This window comes from Ylistrum balloti, unplaced genomic scaffold (assembly GCF_031769215.1).
Source record: "Ylistrum balloti isolate Yb309-2 unplaced genomic scaffold, AGI_CSIRO_Ybal_v1 Utg369862, whole genome shotgun sequence".
NCBI classification, from domain to species: domain Eukaryota; kingdom Metazoa; phylum Mollusca; class Bivalvia; order Pectinida; family Pectinidae; genus Ylistrum; species Ylistrum balloti.
The window spans coordinates 825176-846843 of NW_026782009.1; the positions used below are offsets into that span (position 1 = coordinate 825176).

Consider the following 21668-nt stretch of genomic DNA (forward strand, 5'->3'; position numbering starts at 1 on the left):
CTCAGACTGTGGTTTGTTGAATGCTCCATACCCATACCATGGTTTGTTGAAAGTTCCATACTCAGACAGTGGTTTGTTGAATGCTCCATACTCAGACTGTGGTTTGTTGAATGCTCCATACTCAGACAGTGGTTTGTTGAATGCTCCATACTCAGACTGTGGTTTGTTGAAAGCTCCATACTCAGACTGTAGTTTGTTGAAAGTTCCATACTCAGACAGTGGTTTGTTGAATGCTCCATACTCAGACTGGTTTGTTGAATGCTCAATACTCAGACTGTGGTTTGTTGAAAGCTCCATACTCAGACTGTAGTTTGTTGAAAGCTCCATACTCAGACTGTGGTTTGTTGAATGCTCCTGTTCAGAATGTGGTTTGTTGAATGCACCATACTCAAACTGACTTATTGCTTCATACTCAGACTGTAGTTTGTTAAATGCTTCATACTCATGCTGTAGTTTGTTGAATGCTCCATAACTCAGACTGTGGTTTGTTTAATGCTCCATACTCAGACTGTGGTTTGTTGAATGCTCCATACTCAGACTGTGGTTTGTTGAATGTTCCATAACTCAGACTGTGGTTTGTTGAATGCTCCATACTCAGACCGTGGTTTGTTGAATGCTCCATACTCAGACTGTGGTTTGTTGAATGCTTCATACTTAGACTGTGGTTTGTTGAAAGTTCCATACTCAGACTGTGGTTTGTTGAATGCTCCATACTCAGACTGTAGTTTGTTGAATGCACCATACTCAGAATGTGGTTTGTTGAATGCTCCATACTCAGACAGTGGTTTGTTGAATGCTCCATACTCAGACAGTGGTTTGTTGAATGCTTCATACTTAGACTGTGGTTTGTTGAATGCTCCATACCCATACCATGGTTTGTTGAAAGTTCCATACTCAGACAGTGGTTTGCTGAATGCTCCATACTCAGACAGTGGTTTGTTGAATGCTCCATACTCAGACTGTAGTTTGTTGAAAGTTCCATACTCAGACAGTGGTTTGTTGAATGCTCCATACTCAGACTGTGGTTTGTTGAATGCTCCATACTCAGACTGTGGTTTGTTGAAAGTTCCATACTCAGACTGTAGTTTGTTGAATGCTCCATACTCAGACTGTGGTTTGTTGAAAGTTCCATACTCAGACAGTGGTTTGTTGAATGCTTCATACTCAGACTGTGGTTTGTTGAAAGTTCCATACTCAGACAGTGGTTTGTTGAATGCTCCATACTCAAACTGACTTATTGCTTCATACTCAGACTGTAGTTTGTTAAATGCTCCATACTCATGCTGTAGTTTGTTGAATGCTCCATAACTCAGAATGTGGTTTGTTGAATGCTCCATAACTCAGACTGTGGTTTGTTGAATGCTCCATTCTCCGACTGTAGTTTGTTGAATGCACCATACTCAAACTGACTTATTGCTTCATACTCAGACTGTAGTTTGTTAAATGCTCCATACTCATGCTGTAGTTTGTTGAATGCTCCATAACTCAGACTGTGGTTTGTTGAATGCTCCATAACTCAGACTGTGGTTTGTTGAATGCTCCATACCCAGAATGTGGTTTGTTGAATGCTCCATACTCAGACTGTGGTTTGTTGAATGCTCCATACTCAAACTGACTTATTGCTTCATACTCAGACTGTGTCTTTTTGCCGTGGTTTGTTTAATGCCAAATCATACTTTGGTTTTTTGATCACATAACAATCAAGCTGTGGTCACAAGTCCCAAACTTACCTTTCTGTTGTTTTTGTAAAAACTATTTTCTCACAGACTTGTTGTAAATGATATTATACATTTGTTTGGCAGTTATTTATCTATAAAACCACTGTGGCTAACATTAGGTATGTGTATATAAAACACATTGTGAGGAACAGAGTGCTGATGTGCCATTATCTATCATAGGACAATGGAGCTTACCAGCAGGGATCCAATGCTTATGTCTGCGTCTTCAACCACACAATAACCCAATATTTTCTCGGCTCAGCAAAGTAACCAATCATCAGGCCTTCCAGCTGGGGCCGTCAATGACTTGAAATAGACACTGAACATATCTTGATGTGATGTATGACCGACAGAGTCAGATCACATTATGAAGTAAGTGTTATTTATGAACCAACAGTGGGGTACCTTCTTTTGGAGTCTAAACCCCAGTAAACCTACCTTAGGTTCAAAACAGCAAGTCAACCTCATCAATTCCACCCCAGGACTACTCTAGGAGAGTCCAAGGACGACTGAGTGTCACTAATGAACATAGAGACTAGATGCTGATGTTTAGAATTGTAATTAACGGTGAAATTTCAAAGTAAATTGATAAAGAAATGTAATAATATACCTCGTATTACTGATATATAAACCATCCAAACAATATTTACATTACAATATCCATTGTACACACCTGAATAGGAACAATTAAGCTTCAAATTAAGCTGCCAGGCTCTGTTACATTCTGTTTATATCTCATATTCATCAAATTTTATTTAGATCTCGTGCAATTTATGACCATAATTTGAGCAATATTGCTGTGGATGGAGCACAATCGGGGTATAAAAAGTTTTTGGGATAGTCACCTTTCGTTTTCTCTAAAGATCTTCTTACTACCTAACCAGCTGACGAAAGCTGAGATGTTTTCTGAAGCATGAAACATTGAAGCTGAATGAATGAGTCACATTCTAGGAACCACAAAGGAACTATCAAGAGCATGACAGAGCATTGGAACCAATATAAATGATTGTAGTGGAATGTCTCACAGTGAAATGTCTCGCAAAGAAATGTCTTGCAGAGAAATGTCTGGCAGTGGAATGTCTCACAGTGGAATGTCTCGCAGTGAAATGTCTCACAGTGAAATGTCTCACAGTGAAATGTCTCACAGTGGAATGTCTCACAGTGAAATGTCTCGCAAAGAAATGTCTTGCAGAGAAATGTCTGGCAGTGGAATGTCTCACAGTGGAATGTCTCACAGTGAAATGTCTCGCAGAGAAATGTCTCGCAGTGAAATGTCTCACAGTGAAATGTCTCACAGTGGAATGTCTCACAGTGGAATGTCTCACAGTGGAATGTCTCACAGTGAAATGTCTCACAGTGGAATGTCTCACAGTGAAATGTCTCACAGTGGAATGTCTCACAGTGGAATGTCTCACAGTGAAATGTCTCACAGTGGAATGTCTCACAGTGGAATGTCTCACAGTGAAATGTCTCACAGTGGAATGTCTCACAGTGAAATGTCTCACAGTGGAATGTCTCACAGTGAAATGTCTCGCAAAGAAATGTCTCGCAGAGAAATGTCTGGCAGTGAAATGTCTCACAGAGAAATGTCTTGCAGAGAAATGTCTCGCAGTGAAATGTCTCGCAGAGAAATGTCTCGCAGTGAAATGTCTCACAGTGAAATGTCTCGCTGTGAAATGTCTCGCAGTGAAATGTCTCGCAGTGAAATGTCTCACAGTGAAATGACTCACAGTGAAATGTCTCGCAGTGAAATGTCTCACAGTGAAATGTCTCACAGTGAAATGTCTCGCAGTGAAATGTCTCACAGTGAAATGTCTAGCAGTGAAATGTCTCACAGTGAAATGACTCACAGTGAAATGGCTCACAGTGAAATGTCTCACAGTGAAATGTCTCACAGTGGAATGTCTCACAGTGGAATGTCTCACAGTGAAATGTCTCACAGTGGAATGTCTCACAGTGAAATGTCTCACAGTGAAATGACTCACAGTGAAATGTCTCACAGTGAAATGTCTCACAGTGAAATGTCTCAGTGGAATGTCTCACAGTGAAATGACTCACAGTGAAATGTCTCACAGTGGAAAGTCTCACAGTGGAAAGTCTCACAGTGGAATGTCTCACAGTGGAATGTCTCACAGTCTCACAGTGGAAAGTCTCACAGTGGAAAGTCTCACAGAGGAATGTCTCACAGAGGAATTTCTCACAGTGAAATGTCTCACAGTGGAAAGTCTCACAGTGGAATGTCTCACAGTGGAATGTCTCACAGAGGAATTTCTCACAGTGAAATGTCTCACAGTGGAATGTCTCACAGTGAAATGAAATTACTAGTGCTATTCATTATATCTTGACAAGTCTTAGTAGTGAGTGAGAAACACATTGCCAGACTGATGAGAAATGTGAAGGAATGGTTTTATCAAGTCCACCACTATTCAGGTCTATTAAGCTTACTTACCATTCCATCATGCTGTCATGTTCTTGAAAGATTTGCAGTAAAAATTTGGATAATTGTGGCATGATATTTTGCAGCCAATGAATTTGTCAAAATTACGATATCCAACTAGTTCCCTCAAGATTGCGACAATCCCAGGACTCCCCACACTCAACATTATTAATTGTGGAGATCATAGAAATTCTAGCTTAGTATTCCAGCCCAGTGTTAGAAACACCTGTTTTTCATGAAACAATTAGTTAAATTGTATCATTGATGAAAATGAAGCAGCCAGAAAGCTGCAATAGATTTGTCTTGTTTTGATTGATAATGATGGAGACTAAAACATGAATATACAGATTTTAATGTAAATAAAAAGCTGATGAGTACAGTACTGGTTATATTATATATCTATCACAATGAAATTATGACCATTATAAGAGATTTTTTTTTGAGAGAGATTTACATTTGGTTTAAATTTGTATAGATGACATATTTAGATTAAGAAATGTTGTATATGATTCAAACACTTGATGAACATTATTGAAATACAGAGATACAGAGATCAAATTTTACTTAATAATTTTCGACCGTAGCAGATACTTTCTATTCATCCAGGATTCTATATTTTCATTGTGATATAATTGAGTCATGAACCAATATCATACATATGAACATTTGATCCCATTGACCCTGTAGAAGGATAAGAGGGGAGACTGTGAGATGCAGAGGGAGTATCCAGTATATACACAATCTGTCACTGACTTAAAAAAAATAATGCAGCTTGGAAGTCTGTGGTCGATAATTCATTTTATCCTGTATTTCCTTTATGGTTAAGGTATCTCAGCATTATTACTTTAACAACACTTAGATCATTCCATGGTGAAGGTCATGAAATAATCACCCATAGGTCACGACCCAAGCTGGGGGCCAATCGTTGGTCAGTACACATGTGTGGAGTGTTGAGGTCATGTTGTGGACAGCTTTGATAATCAATACCAATTTGTCTAGACACGGATGACCATTCTCCAGGATTAGTTTTTATTGCCCTAGTTAGCTAATGATATTTCCATTTCATTTAAATCTTTCCTTTCCATGAACTCCATCAGGTCCCAAACAAGACTCCCAATTAGACCTCAAACAAGACTACCCTTGAGGTCCTGAACAAGACACCCCATCAGACCTCGCACAAACTCTCCATCAGACCTCAAACAAGACTCTCTATCAGACCTCAAACAAGACATCCCATCAGACCTCAAACAAGACTCTCTATCAGACCTCAAACAAGACATCCCATCAGACCACAAACAAGACTCTCCATCAGACCTCAAATAAAACATCCCATCAGACCTCAAACAAGACATCCCATCAGACCACAAACAAGACTCTCCATCAGACCTCAAACAAAACTCTCCATCAGACCTCAAACAAAACTCTCCATCAGACCTCTAACAAAACTCTCCATCAGACCTCGAACAAAACACCCCATCAGACCTCAAACAAGACTCTCCATCAGACCTCAAACAAGACTCTCCATCAGACCTCGAACAAAACTCACCATCAGACCTCAAACAAGACTCTCCATCAGACCTCAAACAAGACTCTCCATCAGACCTCAAACAAGACTCTCCATCAGACCTCAAACAAAACATCCCATCAGACCTCAAACAAAACACCCCATCAGACCTCAAACAAGATTTTCTATCAGACCTCAAACAACACATTCCATCAGACCACAAACAAGGCTCTCCATCAGACCTCAAACAAGACATCCCATCAGACCTCATACAAGACATCCCATCAGACCACAAACAAGACTTCTCATCAGACCTCAAACATAACACCCCATCAGACTTCGAACAAGACTTTCTATCAGACCTCAAACAAGACATCCCATCAGACCTCAAACAAAACACCCCATCAGACCTCACACAAACTCTCCATCAGACCTCGAACAAGACTCTCTATCAGACCTCAAACAAGACTCTCCATCAGACCTCAAGCAAGACTTTCCATCAGACCTCAAACAAAACACCCCATCAGACCTCAAACAATACTCTCCATCAGACCACAAACAAGACATCCCATCAGACCTCAAACAAGACATCCCATCAGACCTCAAACAAACTCTCCATCAGACCTCGAACAAGACTCTCTATCAGACCTCAAACAAGACTCTCCATCAGACCTCAAACAAAACACCCCATCAGACCTCAAACAAGACTTTCTATCAGACCTCAAACAAGACATCCCATCAGACCTCAAACAAAACATCCCATCAGACCACAAACAAGACTTTCTATCAGATCTCAAACCAGACATCCCATCAGACCTCAAACAAAACATCCCATCAAACCTCAAACAAGACTTTCTATCAGACCTCAAACAAGACATCCCATCAGACCTCAAACAAGACTTTCTATCAGACCTCAAATAAGACATCCCATCAGACCTCAAACAAGACTTGCTATCATACCTCAAACAACAATAACAATCAGACCTCAAACAAAACACCCCATCAGACCTCAAACAAAACTCTCCATCAGACCTCAAACAAGACTTTCTATCAGACCTCAAACAAGACTTTCTATCAGACCTCAAACAAGACATCCCATCAGACCTCAAACAAAACATCCCATCAAACCTCAAACAAGACTTTCTATCAGACCTCAAATAAGACTTTCTATCAGACCTCAAACAAGACTTTCTATCAGACCTCAAATAAGACATCCCATCAGACCTCAAACAAGACTTTCTATCAGACCTCAAACAAAACATCCCATCAGACCTCAAACAAAACACCCCATCAGACCTCAAACAAGACTTTCTATCAGACCTCAAACAAGACTTTCTATCAGACCTCAAACAAGACATCCCATCAGACCTCAAACAAAACATCCCATCAAACCTCAAACAAGACTTTCTATCAGACCTCAAATAAGACATCCCATCAGACCTCAAACAAGACTTTCTATCAGACCTCAAATAAGACATCCCATCAGACCTCAAACAAGACTTTCTATCAGACCTCAAACAAAACTCTCAATCAGACCTCAAACAAAACATCCCATCAGACCACAAACAAGACTTCTCATTAGACCTCAAACAAGACTCCGCAACAAACCTCAGACAAGACTTTCTATCAGACAGACCTCAAACAAAACTCTCAATTAGACCCCCTACAAGACTGTATTAACTTGAAGAAGACTATCAGACACTGAACAGGACTCGCTCTCAAATCCTGAACAAGACTCTTCATCAGAACCAGAACAGCCCTTTCCATCACACCCGGAACAAGACTTATTATCAGACCCTGAACAACTCTTCCCTAGAAGTTTGGATGAGCTGTGGTTTATGTTTAGACAGGTATGTTTTTTAATGTAAATTTCCAATCTTGTATTAGTAGATATTTACTCTGTGCTTGTAGCACTTCATGTTTTAGATTTTACTCTGTGCTTGTAGCACTTCATGTTTTAGATTTTACTCTGTGCTTGTAGCACTTCATGTTTTAGATTTTACTCTGTGCTTGTAGCACTTCATGTTTTAGATTTTACTCTGTGCTTGTAGCACTTCATGTTTTAGATTTTACTCTGATTATTGATTAGGTTTGCCAAAAAATAGATCACACGTTGAAATCTTTGAAAAAAATAGCTAATCAAAGTGTATGCTAATTTGAATGAAATTTCATATTCTACTTGAAAAATGATATATTTTTATTGTTTCAAACCAGTCTGAGATTTGCTCACTGTCTTATACAAAGTCTATTGTGCTTTATAACGTAAAAATAAACTGGAACCAGTTCTTCTCTAACATCAATATTTGATCAATTGTCAGTTTGAACATAGATTGTGCACATAATAGAATATTTTTGTTTACAAGTGCTGCTTTTGATGTGTAAGAAAGAATTATTTACAAATTGAAATAACACAGAAAAATTAATATAGAATAGAAATTTGCATACAGTATACAAGAATAGACATTGACAGAATGTTCTAATCAAGTAACCTGAGAAGTGTCTAATTAGCAAGGTGTTTTGGGGCTAATGACATTTCCTTACTGCATTTAAATACTGAAAAATATGCCAAAAACTTCTTCAAATTTTTTTTTTCTGGACAATCTTTGTAAATATTGGTATCATAAATTACTTTAAGTAGGGTGATTGTACTTTACAATTGTATTCAAAGGTCCTAAGGTGAATATTGTACCTTTATAGAGATTATCAGGAATCTGCTTGAAAAAGCGTATTGGCACTATGTACTCGGAATGATATCTCATACAGTCTAGTCAGTCAAACAGGAAGTAAGCATCTGTATTTTTGTGGATCAGGAATGGTTTTCTCCAGATTAGATCAATCTTGTAAAATAGAACTGAAATACAAGTTTTCAAACTCTTAAATACAATATCAAATTCGCATATAATTTTGAAATTTGATCTTGAAATCAGTTCAAAAGATGGATGATTTGATTAGCCAATATTGTAATGTGATACCAAACCTATAAGTTGTTATTGTACACATAGAGAGATAGGATATCACGGTTTCTTAATTATGAAAATCAACATTGACCTTAGTGTTGTGTAATTTATTGTGATTTTTGTCACCTGTTAATTACTTCAATCTTAATTAATTAAGGTGTGGTGCATGACTTTGTCATTTTGAATTGAGTATTAACAATGTATGATATCACATTGGATTCTCTAAAAGATAGCTTGTATTCTACAGTACATTGCAGTTGCAACAGTTCTTTTATTCAATTAAGATTATCTAATTGTTGACATAGTTGAGAAACATAACAACATGTTTTGCTTAAAGTACACCTGTTCATTTGCACCTATAATTTACCATTATGTACTGTTCTGTTTGCAGAAAATATAGTAATTTTGATTCAAATTTTTCATTTCAAATTTTGAAACAGTATGAAAATCTAGTAATTGTATATGATTTACTTCCATAATGTATTGTACCAGGAATCCCAGCTAACATTAGAATTGTTATGGACAATACGTCTCACTGATTTTGTATATCTCTCTTGTTTATGATATTTGTAATCATGAAGTACAAACAAATTGATAACAAGGTACAAATTGTACAGCCATGTTATACATTGTATCTTATTATAAATCACAGGTCATGAGAAACATGTGGCACACATCTACATTTGTGTGTTTGGTAAGGGGAAATAACTTCATCAGTTTGAATTGAAGTGAAGTAAATCATGATCAAAAGAAAGATTTGTATGGGTTTTACAATGGGAAAAACTGTTAGTGTACTTAATTCATCTGTAAAACTTAAACAGGATTGTTTTTGTATTTGTTGTCAAAGTGGTTAAGTTAGTTCTGCTGGTGGACTGTATTACTTTCAGTAATATTACACTGAAGCAATCCCACCAAGGTAGATAACTTTAACAAGTGTCAGCTCCATATCACTTTATCCCCCCTTACTAAATGTCTTCTAATCTGTACACTAGAATTTTTGGTTTTCCTTTGATCTTCATTTCACTGACAGAATAATGGGGTGAATCTCTTGAGAATAACCTTCAGGCCCTTTTCTTAACTCGATTGGAAAGGACATGATGTCATTTTTTCTTAATCTGTCTCTCCCCCTCCCTCCTCCCCCAAGTTTGTACCATTCGTCCAAAAGTGATGTGACATACAGTTAGATGTGTTGGAGATGATCGATAGACTACATAAATCCGTACTTCATCTTACTCACCTAGACTTTTTGATGTGTTTTTTTTACACTTATAATATACAAAGATAAAATAGACAAAAAAAAAAGAAAAATAATAATGAAATTTAGTCGACTTTGTCAGGAAGATAATATCCTTTGATGGAAAGGTAAATCTGAATTTTCAGAAACAAAGTTATCATGATAGTATGTCAAAATTCTGAACGAAAACTGTCTTGTAGTCTAACGGCAGAAGACAATTTGAGATTGATAATATTAGTAAGAGTGAAATATGCCTACGCCCATTTTAAAATGGCTTAACCCTATCTGTTACCTTGAATGTGTCTACATCAAAGATAGGAAGGGTCTATTTTTAAAATGGTGGTTTTGATGTTTTAAGTACAAAATTTCAATTTTTGTAAATTTGATCCTTTAGAAATATCAGTTTTTCAATCTTAATTGAAATTGTACTGAATAATATCTTCAGCAATAGCTTTCTGGCAGCAGGTATTGAAAGTGTTAGGTAAAATATCATTACCATGATGATCCGTAGACTGGATCACTGCTATCTCACTAAATCTTATCTAGAAGGTATATAGATGTTGTAGAATATTACTGAATGTAGTTGTGTGTCCAGCATGCATATCCTTTCTTTTTATCAGATTGTGGTATCAGAAACCGGAGATCTACGTTATCTTGGCGTAACTATCGTTATGATTCCGAAATCAAGTTTGAAGATCAATGAAATTTGTTTTTTTTAACATACATTAACTTATTGTTAACAGCACAATTGAATTTTTGTCATCACAAAAGCAGTTCTACAGACAATTTTGAAAAGTGGAGTTATTGGCATAGTACATAAAGGTAACATACATCCTTAATTTAAAATGACCTTGAAAATCTCAATTTGTGGTTGTAGTTAGAAGTATTCAATGATATGTTACTGGTATTAATTGATAGGGAAAACTAATATGGTTGTACAAATATTGTTTGTTGAAAAGTGGAGGTGAAATGACAAGAGAGGTTGGGAATAAGTAATACGAGGTAAGAACAACTTGCCTGAGAACAGGTAAAACAAGATTTACACCTGGGTGGTAGAAAAAGTTTGTTTATTTAGTTGTCAAACATTCCAAAATAAATGCTCTGAACCGGTCTGTTATTATGATATAGAATTATTTTGTTACTATATCTCAACACACCTTCTGCCATCAATTTTGTTTTCATTTACTAAACAAAATTCCTGGTGCTTTCATGATTAATGAAAGTTTGGTATATCCCCGATTCACTGTTTCTATGGTACAGGTGTAACTCCTACGGCAATCAAATTACTATCAATCACCAGCGATACCTGTACTAAGTATTAGTGGACACATTAGGCACTGTGATAGCTCATTTATTATACGTTTTATCTGATCTTTACTTTCACTACTTAACAAACAATGTTATATTCTATGATTTCAATGTATATTGTTATAGAATTATCAATACAATCTTGTGTTATTAGTTCAAATATTTTTACAAAGTTTCAAATTCATGGTATGTTGAAATGTCTTGTTAAGATATTAATTTGTTGCCTACGATAAGGTCTTGTAAAAAGTAATGAAATTTAGAAAACGATCTTAAGCTTATTAAATTCCTTTCTTTGATTACAACAATTCTACTAAGGTGCAGTCTAACAAATCATTGATGAGTCATAGAACAGTGGGGCAAATTTGAAGCATAAAGCTAGCATAATTTCAATGTTGTGTCAGTTGATATTAGTACCATCTAGTTTGCAACATGTATCATTGTTCAATTATGTACTTATAATGTTCCAATATTCAAAATACTTTTGGTTTTATATCCCTCTCATACACACACATTTAGTAATGGGGAGATTTACTGTTGCTTTACATCATATTAACATCCAGGGTTAGTTAAGGGTGTTCCTGGTTTGGTTGCTGGAGGAAAATAGGAATTCTCAGAAAAAAACACCGACCTGCAGGCAGTACCTGGAGACTTCCCCATGTGGGCCTTGAACCTGCGACCCAGAGGTTGAGAGCTTGCGATAAAGATGATCAGACGCCTTACTTACTAGGCTAATCAGTGATTAGGGGGTATATAGTGATCACTTGTGTGCATCAGCAATGTCCATCTGTGATGTGTACACAATGTTTCATGAACTCATGATTAGGTTTAGTTCATATTCACACCTATAATGTCACCTGACCAAGATCTGTGTCTGAGGTTTTGGCGGTCATTGGTCAAGGTGAAGGGTCACCTTTACAACTTTTGGAATAAAAAGGTTGTGTACAAGATATCCCATGAAGCTATGAACAGATTTAGTTCATATACACACAGCATCACTGCATCTATGTATACACCTGAAAAGATTTTGGTGATCATCAATCAACACTAAAGGTCAAAGGTCACCCCAACCACATTTTTAAAGTAGAAACCTTGTTTACAAGATATCCTCTTAGCAGTTTTAGTTCATATTCTCACCATGTCATAAAACCATCAAGTTATACACCAAGATTGAAAGTCAAAGATCAGTGTCAACCACTTGTGAAATAAAAAAGCTTATGTACAATATATCTCAGGAACCCCTGAATAAATTTAGATCAAAAGAAAGAGATGAGGGGGTGCATGTATGTGTGATCAAAGCCTCTGCTCACTTTGTTTTCATTTATAAACCATGTTATATCATTGGTCTGGGATTATATTTTCCCAAGTCTGCTGACAACATGTGTTGCTTATTACTTTAACTTTTAGTTGACCTGACCAAAGGATTGCCAAGGAAAAAGGGCCATCAAAATTATTCAAATGTATGCCCTTGATGAATGTCATCAAACTGGTGTCAGTATTTTCCTTAAATAACCCCTCAAAACGAAGAAGTCTGGAGTCACCATATTCAGTTGCTGGGTAGCCTACAAAATTTGTGAAAATAACCTAAGCATTACCAAAAGGCCTAGAATTAGGATATTTAGCTGGTGTGTTCGTGGAATGAAATCAGACAAAGTTTAGAAAAAGAAAGACCTTGACCGGTCAAGGTCATTGGCCTAATTTGTTGTTATAGGATCAGGATATTAGGCCATTGGCTTTCTGAGTTTTCCTGAATTTTCCTGAGGAATTACCTTGACAAATATTTCAGGTCATTTTGGTCAATTATGTTATGTTGTCTGTCAAAAATGCAGGTCTCATCCTGTATCTATCAACCAATTCATTTAAACTAGGAAATATTATCACAATGTTGTGTTTGATTCAACAATGTTTGGAGCAGTTACTGCCACTTGATTGGTTTTCTTTTCCAGAATCTAAATATTGTCTGAAATGTCTTTTCTTTCTAGTTTTTACCATTTTGTTTGAAATTCAGTATGCTGTATAACAAGGACATGAAATTACATCTAGTTTGGTTTATTGTTCCTTTCATACTATTAACAATTAGGGTCATTTAAGGAGTTACAACCAGGGACATTTAAGGAGTTACAACCAGGGACATTTAAGGAGTTACAACCAGGGTCATTTAAGGAGTTACAACCAGGGTCATTTAAGGAGTTATGTCAGGTTTGGTTGCTTAAGGACAGCTGGAGTTCCCAGAGAAAAACCACTGACCTGTGGCCAGTACCTGGCGACTGGCCGCTCCATGTGGGCCTCGTACCTGCAGTCCAGAGGTTGAGGTCTAGTGATAAAGACAGTGGGACACCTTAACCACCTGGCCATCACTGTTCCCATAAAACTAAGTTTCCTCCTGAATGTCATTTTGTTTTAGTTACTTATTGAAGAGTTATTACTCTTTGCTTTATTCAGTATTTTTATCTTGATCTGGTCTGGGGATCTTTCTGTTTAAAACTTGGTATGCTTAATTACCAAATCAATATAGGACAGTTTCCCACTTAACCATTTGGACACAAGAAGTCTTGGAAGACTTATTACCCTTTGTTCTTTTTACCCATTTTTTAGTTTGTCCCTCATTTCTGAGCCGATTTAATTCAAATTTGGTAGATTTTATTTTAAGGGCATGAAATTATACATTCTCAATAAAAAGCATTTTAATAAAATCATATCTCCATTTCTTTATTTGTATTCATTACGATACAAGAATATATTTTGTGTTTAAATAAATTTGATGTAGTGCCACTTTGCGTGTCATTGACATGGAATACTGGTGATTTTCTGCTGGTGAATTTAGGTGGCTTTGTTGATATCAAATGATCAACTCTTTAATCTGTTTCCAACTAAAGCTGTTAAGTATGAAAATTCCATTTTGAAAAATAAATAAAAAGTTTGTTCTGACTTAGTTAAAGTATGTAATGTATATTTGAAGAAGAAAAACATGATGACAGTGTAAATGCCTGTAGTATTTCTCTGTGTGACTGTTAGAGGAAGAATGGAGTATTGTTAAGAAATATGTATATAAAAACCTAATGTTGCTTGCGTGTTGTCGTGTTGGTCAGATATCATTGCTGTAAACATGGTCTTAAATATCTTTGGCATTTCAACACTACTCACTGAATAAAGAGATTGTCAGATTGACTATTGATATTGGCAAATTGGGCGACGGTTTGCTTCGACAAATGACTTTTAGCTATAGGACAGTTACCTTAAACCCACGCCACAAGTAACAACAATACAAACACATTAAGACAAGTACATAAATAGAGCATGCATAATTATTTTGCCTGGGTAATTTTTACTGATAATTTAAAAATAAGAATTGTTTAGCCATTTTCCATGGCCTATTGGACATTTTCCGTGTCCGTTGATGTTACCCTTGTAAATCACTGAAGCAAATGACAGATATTTAATGGTAGGCGAACAGAGGTCAGGGCACTAATAGAAAACTTCTATGGATTAATTACCTCAACTTTAAACCCGATATTGTGTGGTGAATTCTTTATCGTATTATGAAAATATTGAGTAGACAATGTAAAATTTTCAGGCTGATGTGTGATGTGACAGGCTTTGTGATGATACATATATACAACAATGTAATACTTACAGTACAAATGTAGGACACAGATAAAGTCTACCAAACTTCCCGATCACCGTTTAACATTCCTGTCATGAAAAGGTGTAAAATACTATACTCTCAATGAAAATATTTGAGTTATATTTCAGCTTAAAAAATCTAGTCTCAGGATGATTTAATTTGAAAAGATGTAGAGAAATTAGATAATACTGATGAACAGCAGAAAGGGTATTACATCCATACATGTGTTAAACTAACATTACAAAGAGAATTGATACAGTCACAAATTGAACTTTTTAAATGTAGAGATTAGCAGAAGTTAATGACTAGATAGTGTTTCATTTACTTTTTAGATCACATTGCACTGTAGGATTGTATGTTGATATGAAAACAATGGCTCATGTGTTAGGGATGTTTTATGTTAATAGGAAGTATTTTACATACAGCTTGTATGTTCTATTTTACAACCATTAGGTGAATCAACTTGCAAAACAATGCTGTGATCTGATATCTAGCCAGACACCCAAAAGTCATTGTTTTCTTACTAGAAATTACTCATATTTATCTTCTAGCCGAAAAATGTCTTTACCTCCAATTGTTAATTTAGTTAGATAGCCAGAGTGTTTATGATATACAGGAGCTTATTATCCAAGTAGCTGTGTAAATTTTTTTTCATTTTCAGTCTTCAAAATTAATGATGGCATGCAGCTCATTTATTAAAACTTACCTCTGTGGTGTTCTGATCTATTTGGTAAAATCTTTTTAAAAACAAATTAAGTTGAACAATTATCTATATTTATATATGTAGAAAAGAAATGCCTCTCAACCCAGAATTATCAGTATATCAGCCATTGTTTTATCATTCTTTGACGTTAAGCTGTCGTTTAAATTTATATGTAACACTGTAGCCATTTTGCATATATTTTACTATGATATGGTTTTGAAGCTGATGAAATTGTTATCTTTTTTATGAAGATTGTTTAGATATGTAGAAAGTGAAATCAAATCTAATTTACTATTTGCTATTTACTCGTTGGCAAGCATTTGTAAATAAAGGCCTTATATATAGCATGTTTAGGTGTCATAATGTTATGACTTTTGAATTGTGTTGATTAAATATCATTTTAATGTTTATACTCATTTAATTTGGTAATTTACCACACTTCATTACATGTCTATAAGTTTTCAATTTTCTTTATTCAAAAGCCTCCTGAACATGTTTATCTATGATAAGAATTCCTGTCAGATTTTATCATCAATACGTGGCCACAAAAACTGAAAATATATCCAGTGATTTATTTCTCCTGATTAATCGACAACAAGTAATCAGGCCAACAGGTCATTGATTTCAGGCTGTGATTACTAGTGGTGATGCAGCACTTTTTACGTGTGTCCATGCCTTTTAGAATGTTTTGTATTATGAATTTCACATTTCAAAATTGTCATAGAAAAAAGGACTTTTATTTTTTGATACCTGGTAAGGTGTGCCAATAAATCATTTATGACAGAGAACTTGTCAAAACACCAAAGAACTTGGCCTGGAATGTACGCAGAAACAGACTCCTTGCATTTTAAGAAGAAAAGCATTTGATGACAAATGTACATTAACTCCAGTAATGCTTTTTAAATATGGCCATTATATTCATAGCTCATGTTCAACAACCTTATAGATAAGTTAAAGCTGAAAGTTTAAGTCGCAACTTAATATGAGAATGCAGACATGATTTTTGACATAGGTGAAGAAGGTGTTAAAGTGACATTTTTGGGAGTTAAACAAAAACATGTTTTTGACATGGTTAAACGTCAGTAAGTGATTCTTGTTGCAGCGGTATAACTGAAATAAACAGAGGTGTTACTGAAATAAACAGAGGTGTTACTGAAATAATCAGAGGTGTTACTGAAATAATCAGAGGTGTTACTGAAATAATCAGACTTTACTTCAGTTTTTGAACATAGGTTATAGATTTCTTGGTTCATATTTGAACTGTAAGGTCAAATGGATATTTTGTTATATTGTAAGGTATTGGGTTAAACAATAGCACATTAATGACTTGGAAACTTATTTCTGTTTTACATCTATTTATTGAATTTTTTTAAGAACTCATTTATAATCACCGGATGGTCACTGGATATTGAATGAATAGATACTGTGAGAAAAGTTTGGCACTGACACAGGGTATATATCTTTGAAGAATTTTATATGACGTAAATATAGGTCAGTGGTCCCATGTTTGATATAAATTTAGCAGGATACCAATACTGAATACAGAATCAGTGTTGATTGTTTTAAACAACTGCATCATTTCAGGTATGACGCTGGTAAGAAGTGCACAGTCAGGGGTCAGTATTATATCTGTAGTACATCTTCACCATGTCTTCATTTTATAATGTCATCCTGATCAACAATAATTATCAAAGACTCTTCATTATATCAGACCACATGATTACCTAAAATAGGATTACTGATTAAAGTACTGATAGTAACACCTTATAATATCAGTATCGTTCAGAAAATCAAACGACAATCTGTCGGTATCTAAAAATAAAGTAGATCAAAATGCAACGATTTAAGCTCTTTGTATCACATAGCACGAATCAAATTATTGATTATGAAATTTCAATTACTTGCTTCTAAATAGATCATTTTTATCATTGGAGTGATCATAAAATACACTTATAGATATTAAGGTGAATCAAAGTGTGTAAAGAATACTAGGATAATATTAGATCACAGGACGATGTAAATCTTGTGGATCTCATCTACTTAATTCATTACCGTATTCCCTTGATTGGCACTGATAAAACTTTGATTTATTTATAGTCTCTGATCTGAGGTAAGATACTAGCTCAGACATCTCATACCTGACAATCACAGTAAGAATCAGTGATAAAAAAATACCATCGTGGCTTTACGAAGTGTCAATAATTATGTCACATGCTTAATGCCTTGGCGTGGATTGGCTAGAAATCTTCAGTTGATAACTCTAAAACACAGTATCAGTAGTTATATCTACCTACAATAGATTAACAATCACACCACAGGCTGGTTCTTACCATATTGATTATAGCATACTCATTATAACAGAATCAATGGCATTGTATTATAAATATATAGCATCATTCAGTTATCTAATGACAGTGAAAAGAATTATGTCCTATCTCATATATATCAACAAGTCCAATAAAGATTGAAAGACTGGATAAAATATAACTCTTAACAGAGTTTTATATTTTACTGTAATATAAGATTACCGTAAAATAATATCTCCTTTATGGAGCTTTATATTTTACCATAAAATAATATCTCCTTTACAGAGTTTTGTATTTTACCGTAAAATAATATCTCCTTTACAGAGTTTTGTATTTTACCGTAAAATAATATCTCCTTTTGTATTTTACCGTAAAATAATATCTCCTTTATGGAGCTTTATATTTTACAGTAAAATAATATCACCTTATAGATTTTGATATTTTACTGTAAAATAATATCACCTTATAGAGTTTGATATTTTACAGTAATATAATATCACCTTATAGAGTTTGATATTTTATTGTAAAATAATATCACCTTATAGAGTTTGATATTTTACTGTAAAATAATATCACCTTATAGAGTTTGATATTTTACTGTAAAATAATATCACCTTATAGAGTTTGATATTTTACTGTAAAATAATATCACCTTATAGATTTTGATATTTTACAGTAATATAATATCACCTTATAGAGTTTGATATTTTACTGTAAAATAATATCACCTTATAGAGTTTGATATTTTACTGTAAAATAATATCACCTTATAGATTTTGATATTTTACAGATATTTTAAATATAATATCACCTTATAGAGTTTGATATTTTACTGTAAAATAATATCACCTTATAGAGTTTGATATTTTCACCTTATAGAGTTTGATATTTTACAGTAAAATAATATCACCTTATAGAGTTTGATATTTTACTGTAAAATAATATCACCTTATAGAGTTTGATATTTTACAGTAATATAATATCTCCTTTACAGAGTTCAATATTTCATGTTTATATGTGTCCTTTACGGAATTTGTTATTTTAAGGTAATATATCAACTTAATGGAATCTGATATTTTATCTCCTTTACAGAGTTTGATATTTTACAATAATATACCTCCTTAAACAATATCATGTTTTACTATGTGTCACTATTTAGAGAATGGAACCATTCTGATCACTCTGAATGAGGAGCTGATAATAAAAACAAATCTCAAAAAACACTAGTGGTGATCTGCAATGAGTTTATTCTCAAGATCTTTGAGAGCTCCTTGATAAAGTTTTTGTTATACTATTAAGTGAGGTGTAAAGCGAGGATTAGGATGAAGAAATCCAGGTAATACCTAACAAGGCTTAAATCTTATTGTATAACTGTAATCAGTGTAGGTGTACTTCATACACTTCATTTCAACTTCTGTTTACGTATCATTTTGAAATGAAAAGGATAATACATGTAACGTACATACTTATGAGACTATAAGAGGCCCTTTAGATGTTGGATTAACCAGTGATTGTACACATTACATGTAGGTTTGCCAACATCTCCAGTACACAGTCTTAGAGGATAATTGACTGTTCAAGTAGCTTTAAGTGACAATGATACTGGATGGATTTAAAATTTGTTTTGTTTGGCCTGAAGCTGTAACGGTTCTCCATGTTGTTGAGTCAGTGGTCAAGAACTGCCTACGGGGACAGCAGGTTTAGATTAAAATATCTGAGGTTTAGTTTTATTTCCTTCAATAGTTTAAAATCCAATTAGTGTTCACGAAAAGGAGTGAAATCAAACGGAAATCTGAACAAAAGTCTGTAATTTAGCCAATCACTAAGAAGTATGATATAACGAGACTAGTACTGGACAAAGCCCAGATGTCAAGGTGACAGTGGAGCTCAGGAACAACAAAGTCGAACACAATAGATAATATGTAAAAATGGCCCAGTTTGAATGAGTGGTGATTTGCTACAGATTATGGTACCTGTATAGAATGCTGATCACCAGGTTTTAGATAGGTATGTAATAACTCAAGAGGATTAATTTAATCCGCCTTACGTCAAAGTAAATATATTCACACCCATTCCTGTCGACTTCACACTTTGAGTCTGAACAGGTTGCACCTTGGGTCTGTTCTTTGATTCTGAGGGAATCAAACTTAAACTGTGTTGTTGTCAATGATTATGTCATCTAAACCAGCACTTCACTCTCAAGCTTTTGACTGATTCTGACTTCTAGGCCCTGCTCTTGTAGATAACCATCTGATCCACCAAAACATCTTTGGTATGGGAGACATATATTTTGGATGTACAGGAATGTATTTTGAAAAAAATACTAAGGTGCTGTTCAGGCATCAGTTGATCTAGTATATGTCATGTGATCAAACACATGACCTTTGTACCTAGTAAAGCAGGAAATGGAAAATGCATTAGGACTAGACTAAGACTAGACTAGCTTGGGTCCTCTGTCCCTTAGTCAGACACTTTGGTAGTCTCACAACTTCTCTATTTCTCTTCGTCTCCGCCTTACATAAAAGTGTGTATCCCGTCCAAGCTCAAGATTTCATAATGCATTATGAGCATGCAATACTACAAAAATTCCAGTAGCATTTTCAAATATTTGATAAAAATTGGCTAAATTAAATGTTTTAATGACTATAGCAAAACTTTCATCAAATGAAAGAAATTGTTTTATTGTTTTCAGCCATCAAAGTGTGACAGAAGTATTGTAGTAATGACATTGCCTGTCCCTTGATATGAGCGTTATTGTTTGATATAAAAACTTTTGAAAGAGATCTTACTGTTGTTTTTTTCAGCAAGCCTCTTTATCTTTTCTAGTTTCCTACCGATTACTCTTCAAAACCGGACAATAAGTGTACACAGAGTGTACGGTATTTTTCAGAATATGTAATGGAACTTTGTAGCTATAATGACTCATTGTAATGTTGCATTAACTGTGACGTCATAATAATTGATGTACCGCATTTGTATACCTTAGATGTCTTTTCAAAATAAAAAATTGTCCTGATGACGGCCGCATAGCGGTCGAAACATGTAGACAATGTTCACATGAAGTCTTTGTGGTGTTGAGATTCCTTTTTTATTGTTTTATGTTTCCATAGTAAGGAACTCGATCGAATCCTACACGGATCCGCCCGGAGACACTACCGCATTTTTCTACATTAGGAGTGTTGGATCACCCATTATTTATTAGTTTCCTTTTTGAAACTAAATGACATTATCATCATGACATGCGGTTGTTATGCACATGGTATATTAATTTGACAATTCCTGTTTAAACATTTTGATTTTTTGTGTGTATTTTCATACAAGAATAAGTGATTGGACAGGTTTACATGTGCAGTGTAACATGTAGTGGAATATTGTAGGTCCATGTTATCTATGGACGCTTGGCATTATGTACACAGGCTATGATAACTGGTTTGTATCCTGGATTCTGACGCTATTGACAGTTGTAGGTAGCATTCTTGTTACTCAGGTTTGATTTAAGAAATTGTGTCGCACAATAATGACAAACAATCATAGAATTCATGTTTCACAAACTTCTTTTAGAAGTTAGAAATTATCAATACATGTATTAAAATCAGATATTTGAATGAAAGTTTTTAAAAGAAATGCATGTCTTTTTTCTATGACTGAAATATTTGAGAATTTGCCAAGAAATATTCATTAATTTTGTTGAAAATGCATATTAATGCAATTCTGTTTTACAAAACTTGTATTAAACAGTTGGAGGTTGACAATTTAAAGTTAATACTCGTTGGTGGATTAGAAATCTCCCACTGGTTCTCGGATAAATATAAACGGGATGATAAAAGACGTCAGTCTTGTCACCTGTTGTGATGAAGTGGTTTGGTGTAGACTTGATAG

General features: G+C 34.8%; 2 protein-coding genes across 2 annotated transcripts; one reads left to right on the forward strand and one right to left on the reverse strand.

Annotated features, from left to right (window-relative positions):
* Positions 1 to 533: 533 nt before the first annotated feature.
* LOC132545916 (uncharacterized) lies at positions 534 to 1337 on the reverse strand. Its single transcript, XM_060209597.1, has one exon. The coding sequence runs from the start codon at positions 1335 to 1337 to the stop codon at positions 534 to 536; it is 804 nt and encodes a 267-aa protein (XP_060065580.1).
* A 1397-nt stretch (positions 1338 to 2734) lies between these two features.
* On the forward strand, positions 2735 to 3766 carry LOC132545919 (RNA polymerase-associated protein LEO1-like). Its single transcript, XM_060209598.1, has one exon. It carries the CDS (start codon positions 2735 to 2737, stop codon positions 3764 to 3766), a length of 1032 nt encoding a protein of 343 aa, XP_060065581.1.
* Positions 3767 to 21668: the final 17902 nt, after the last annotated feature.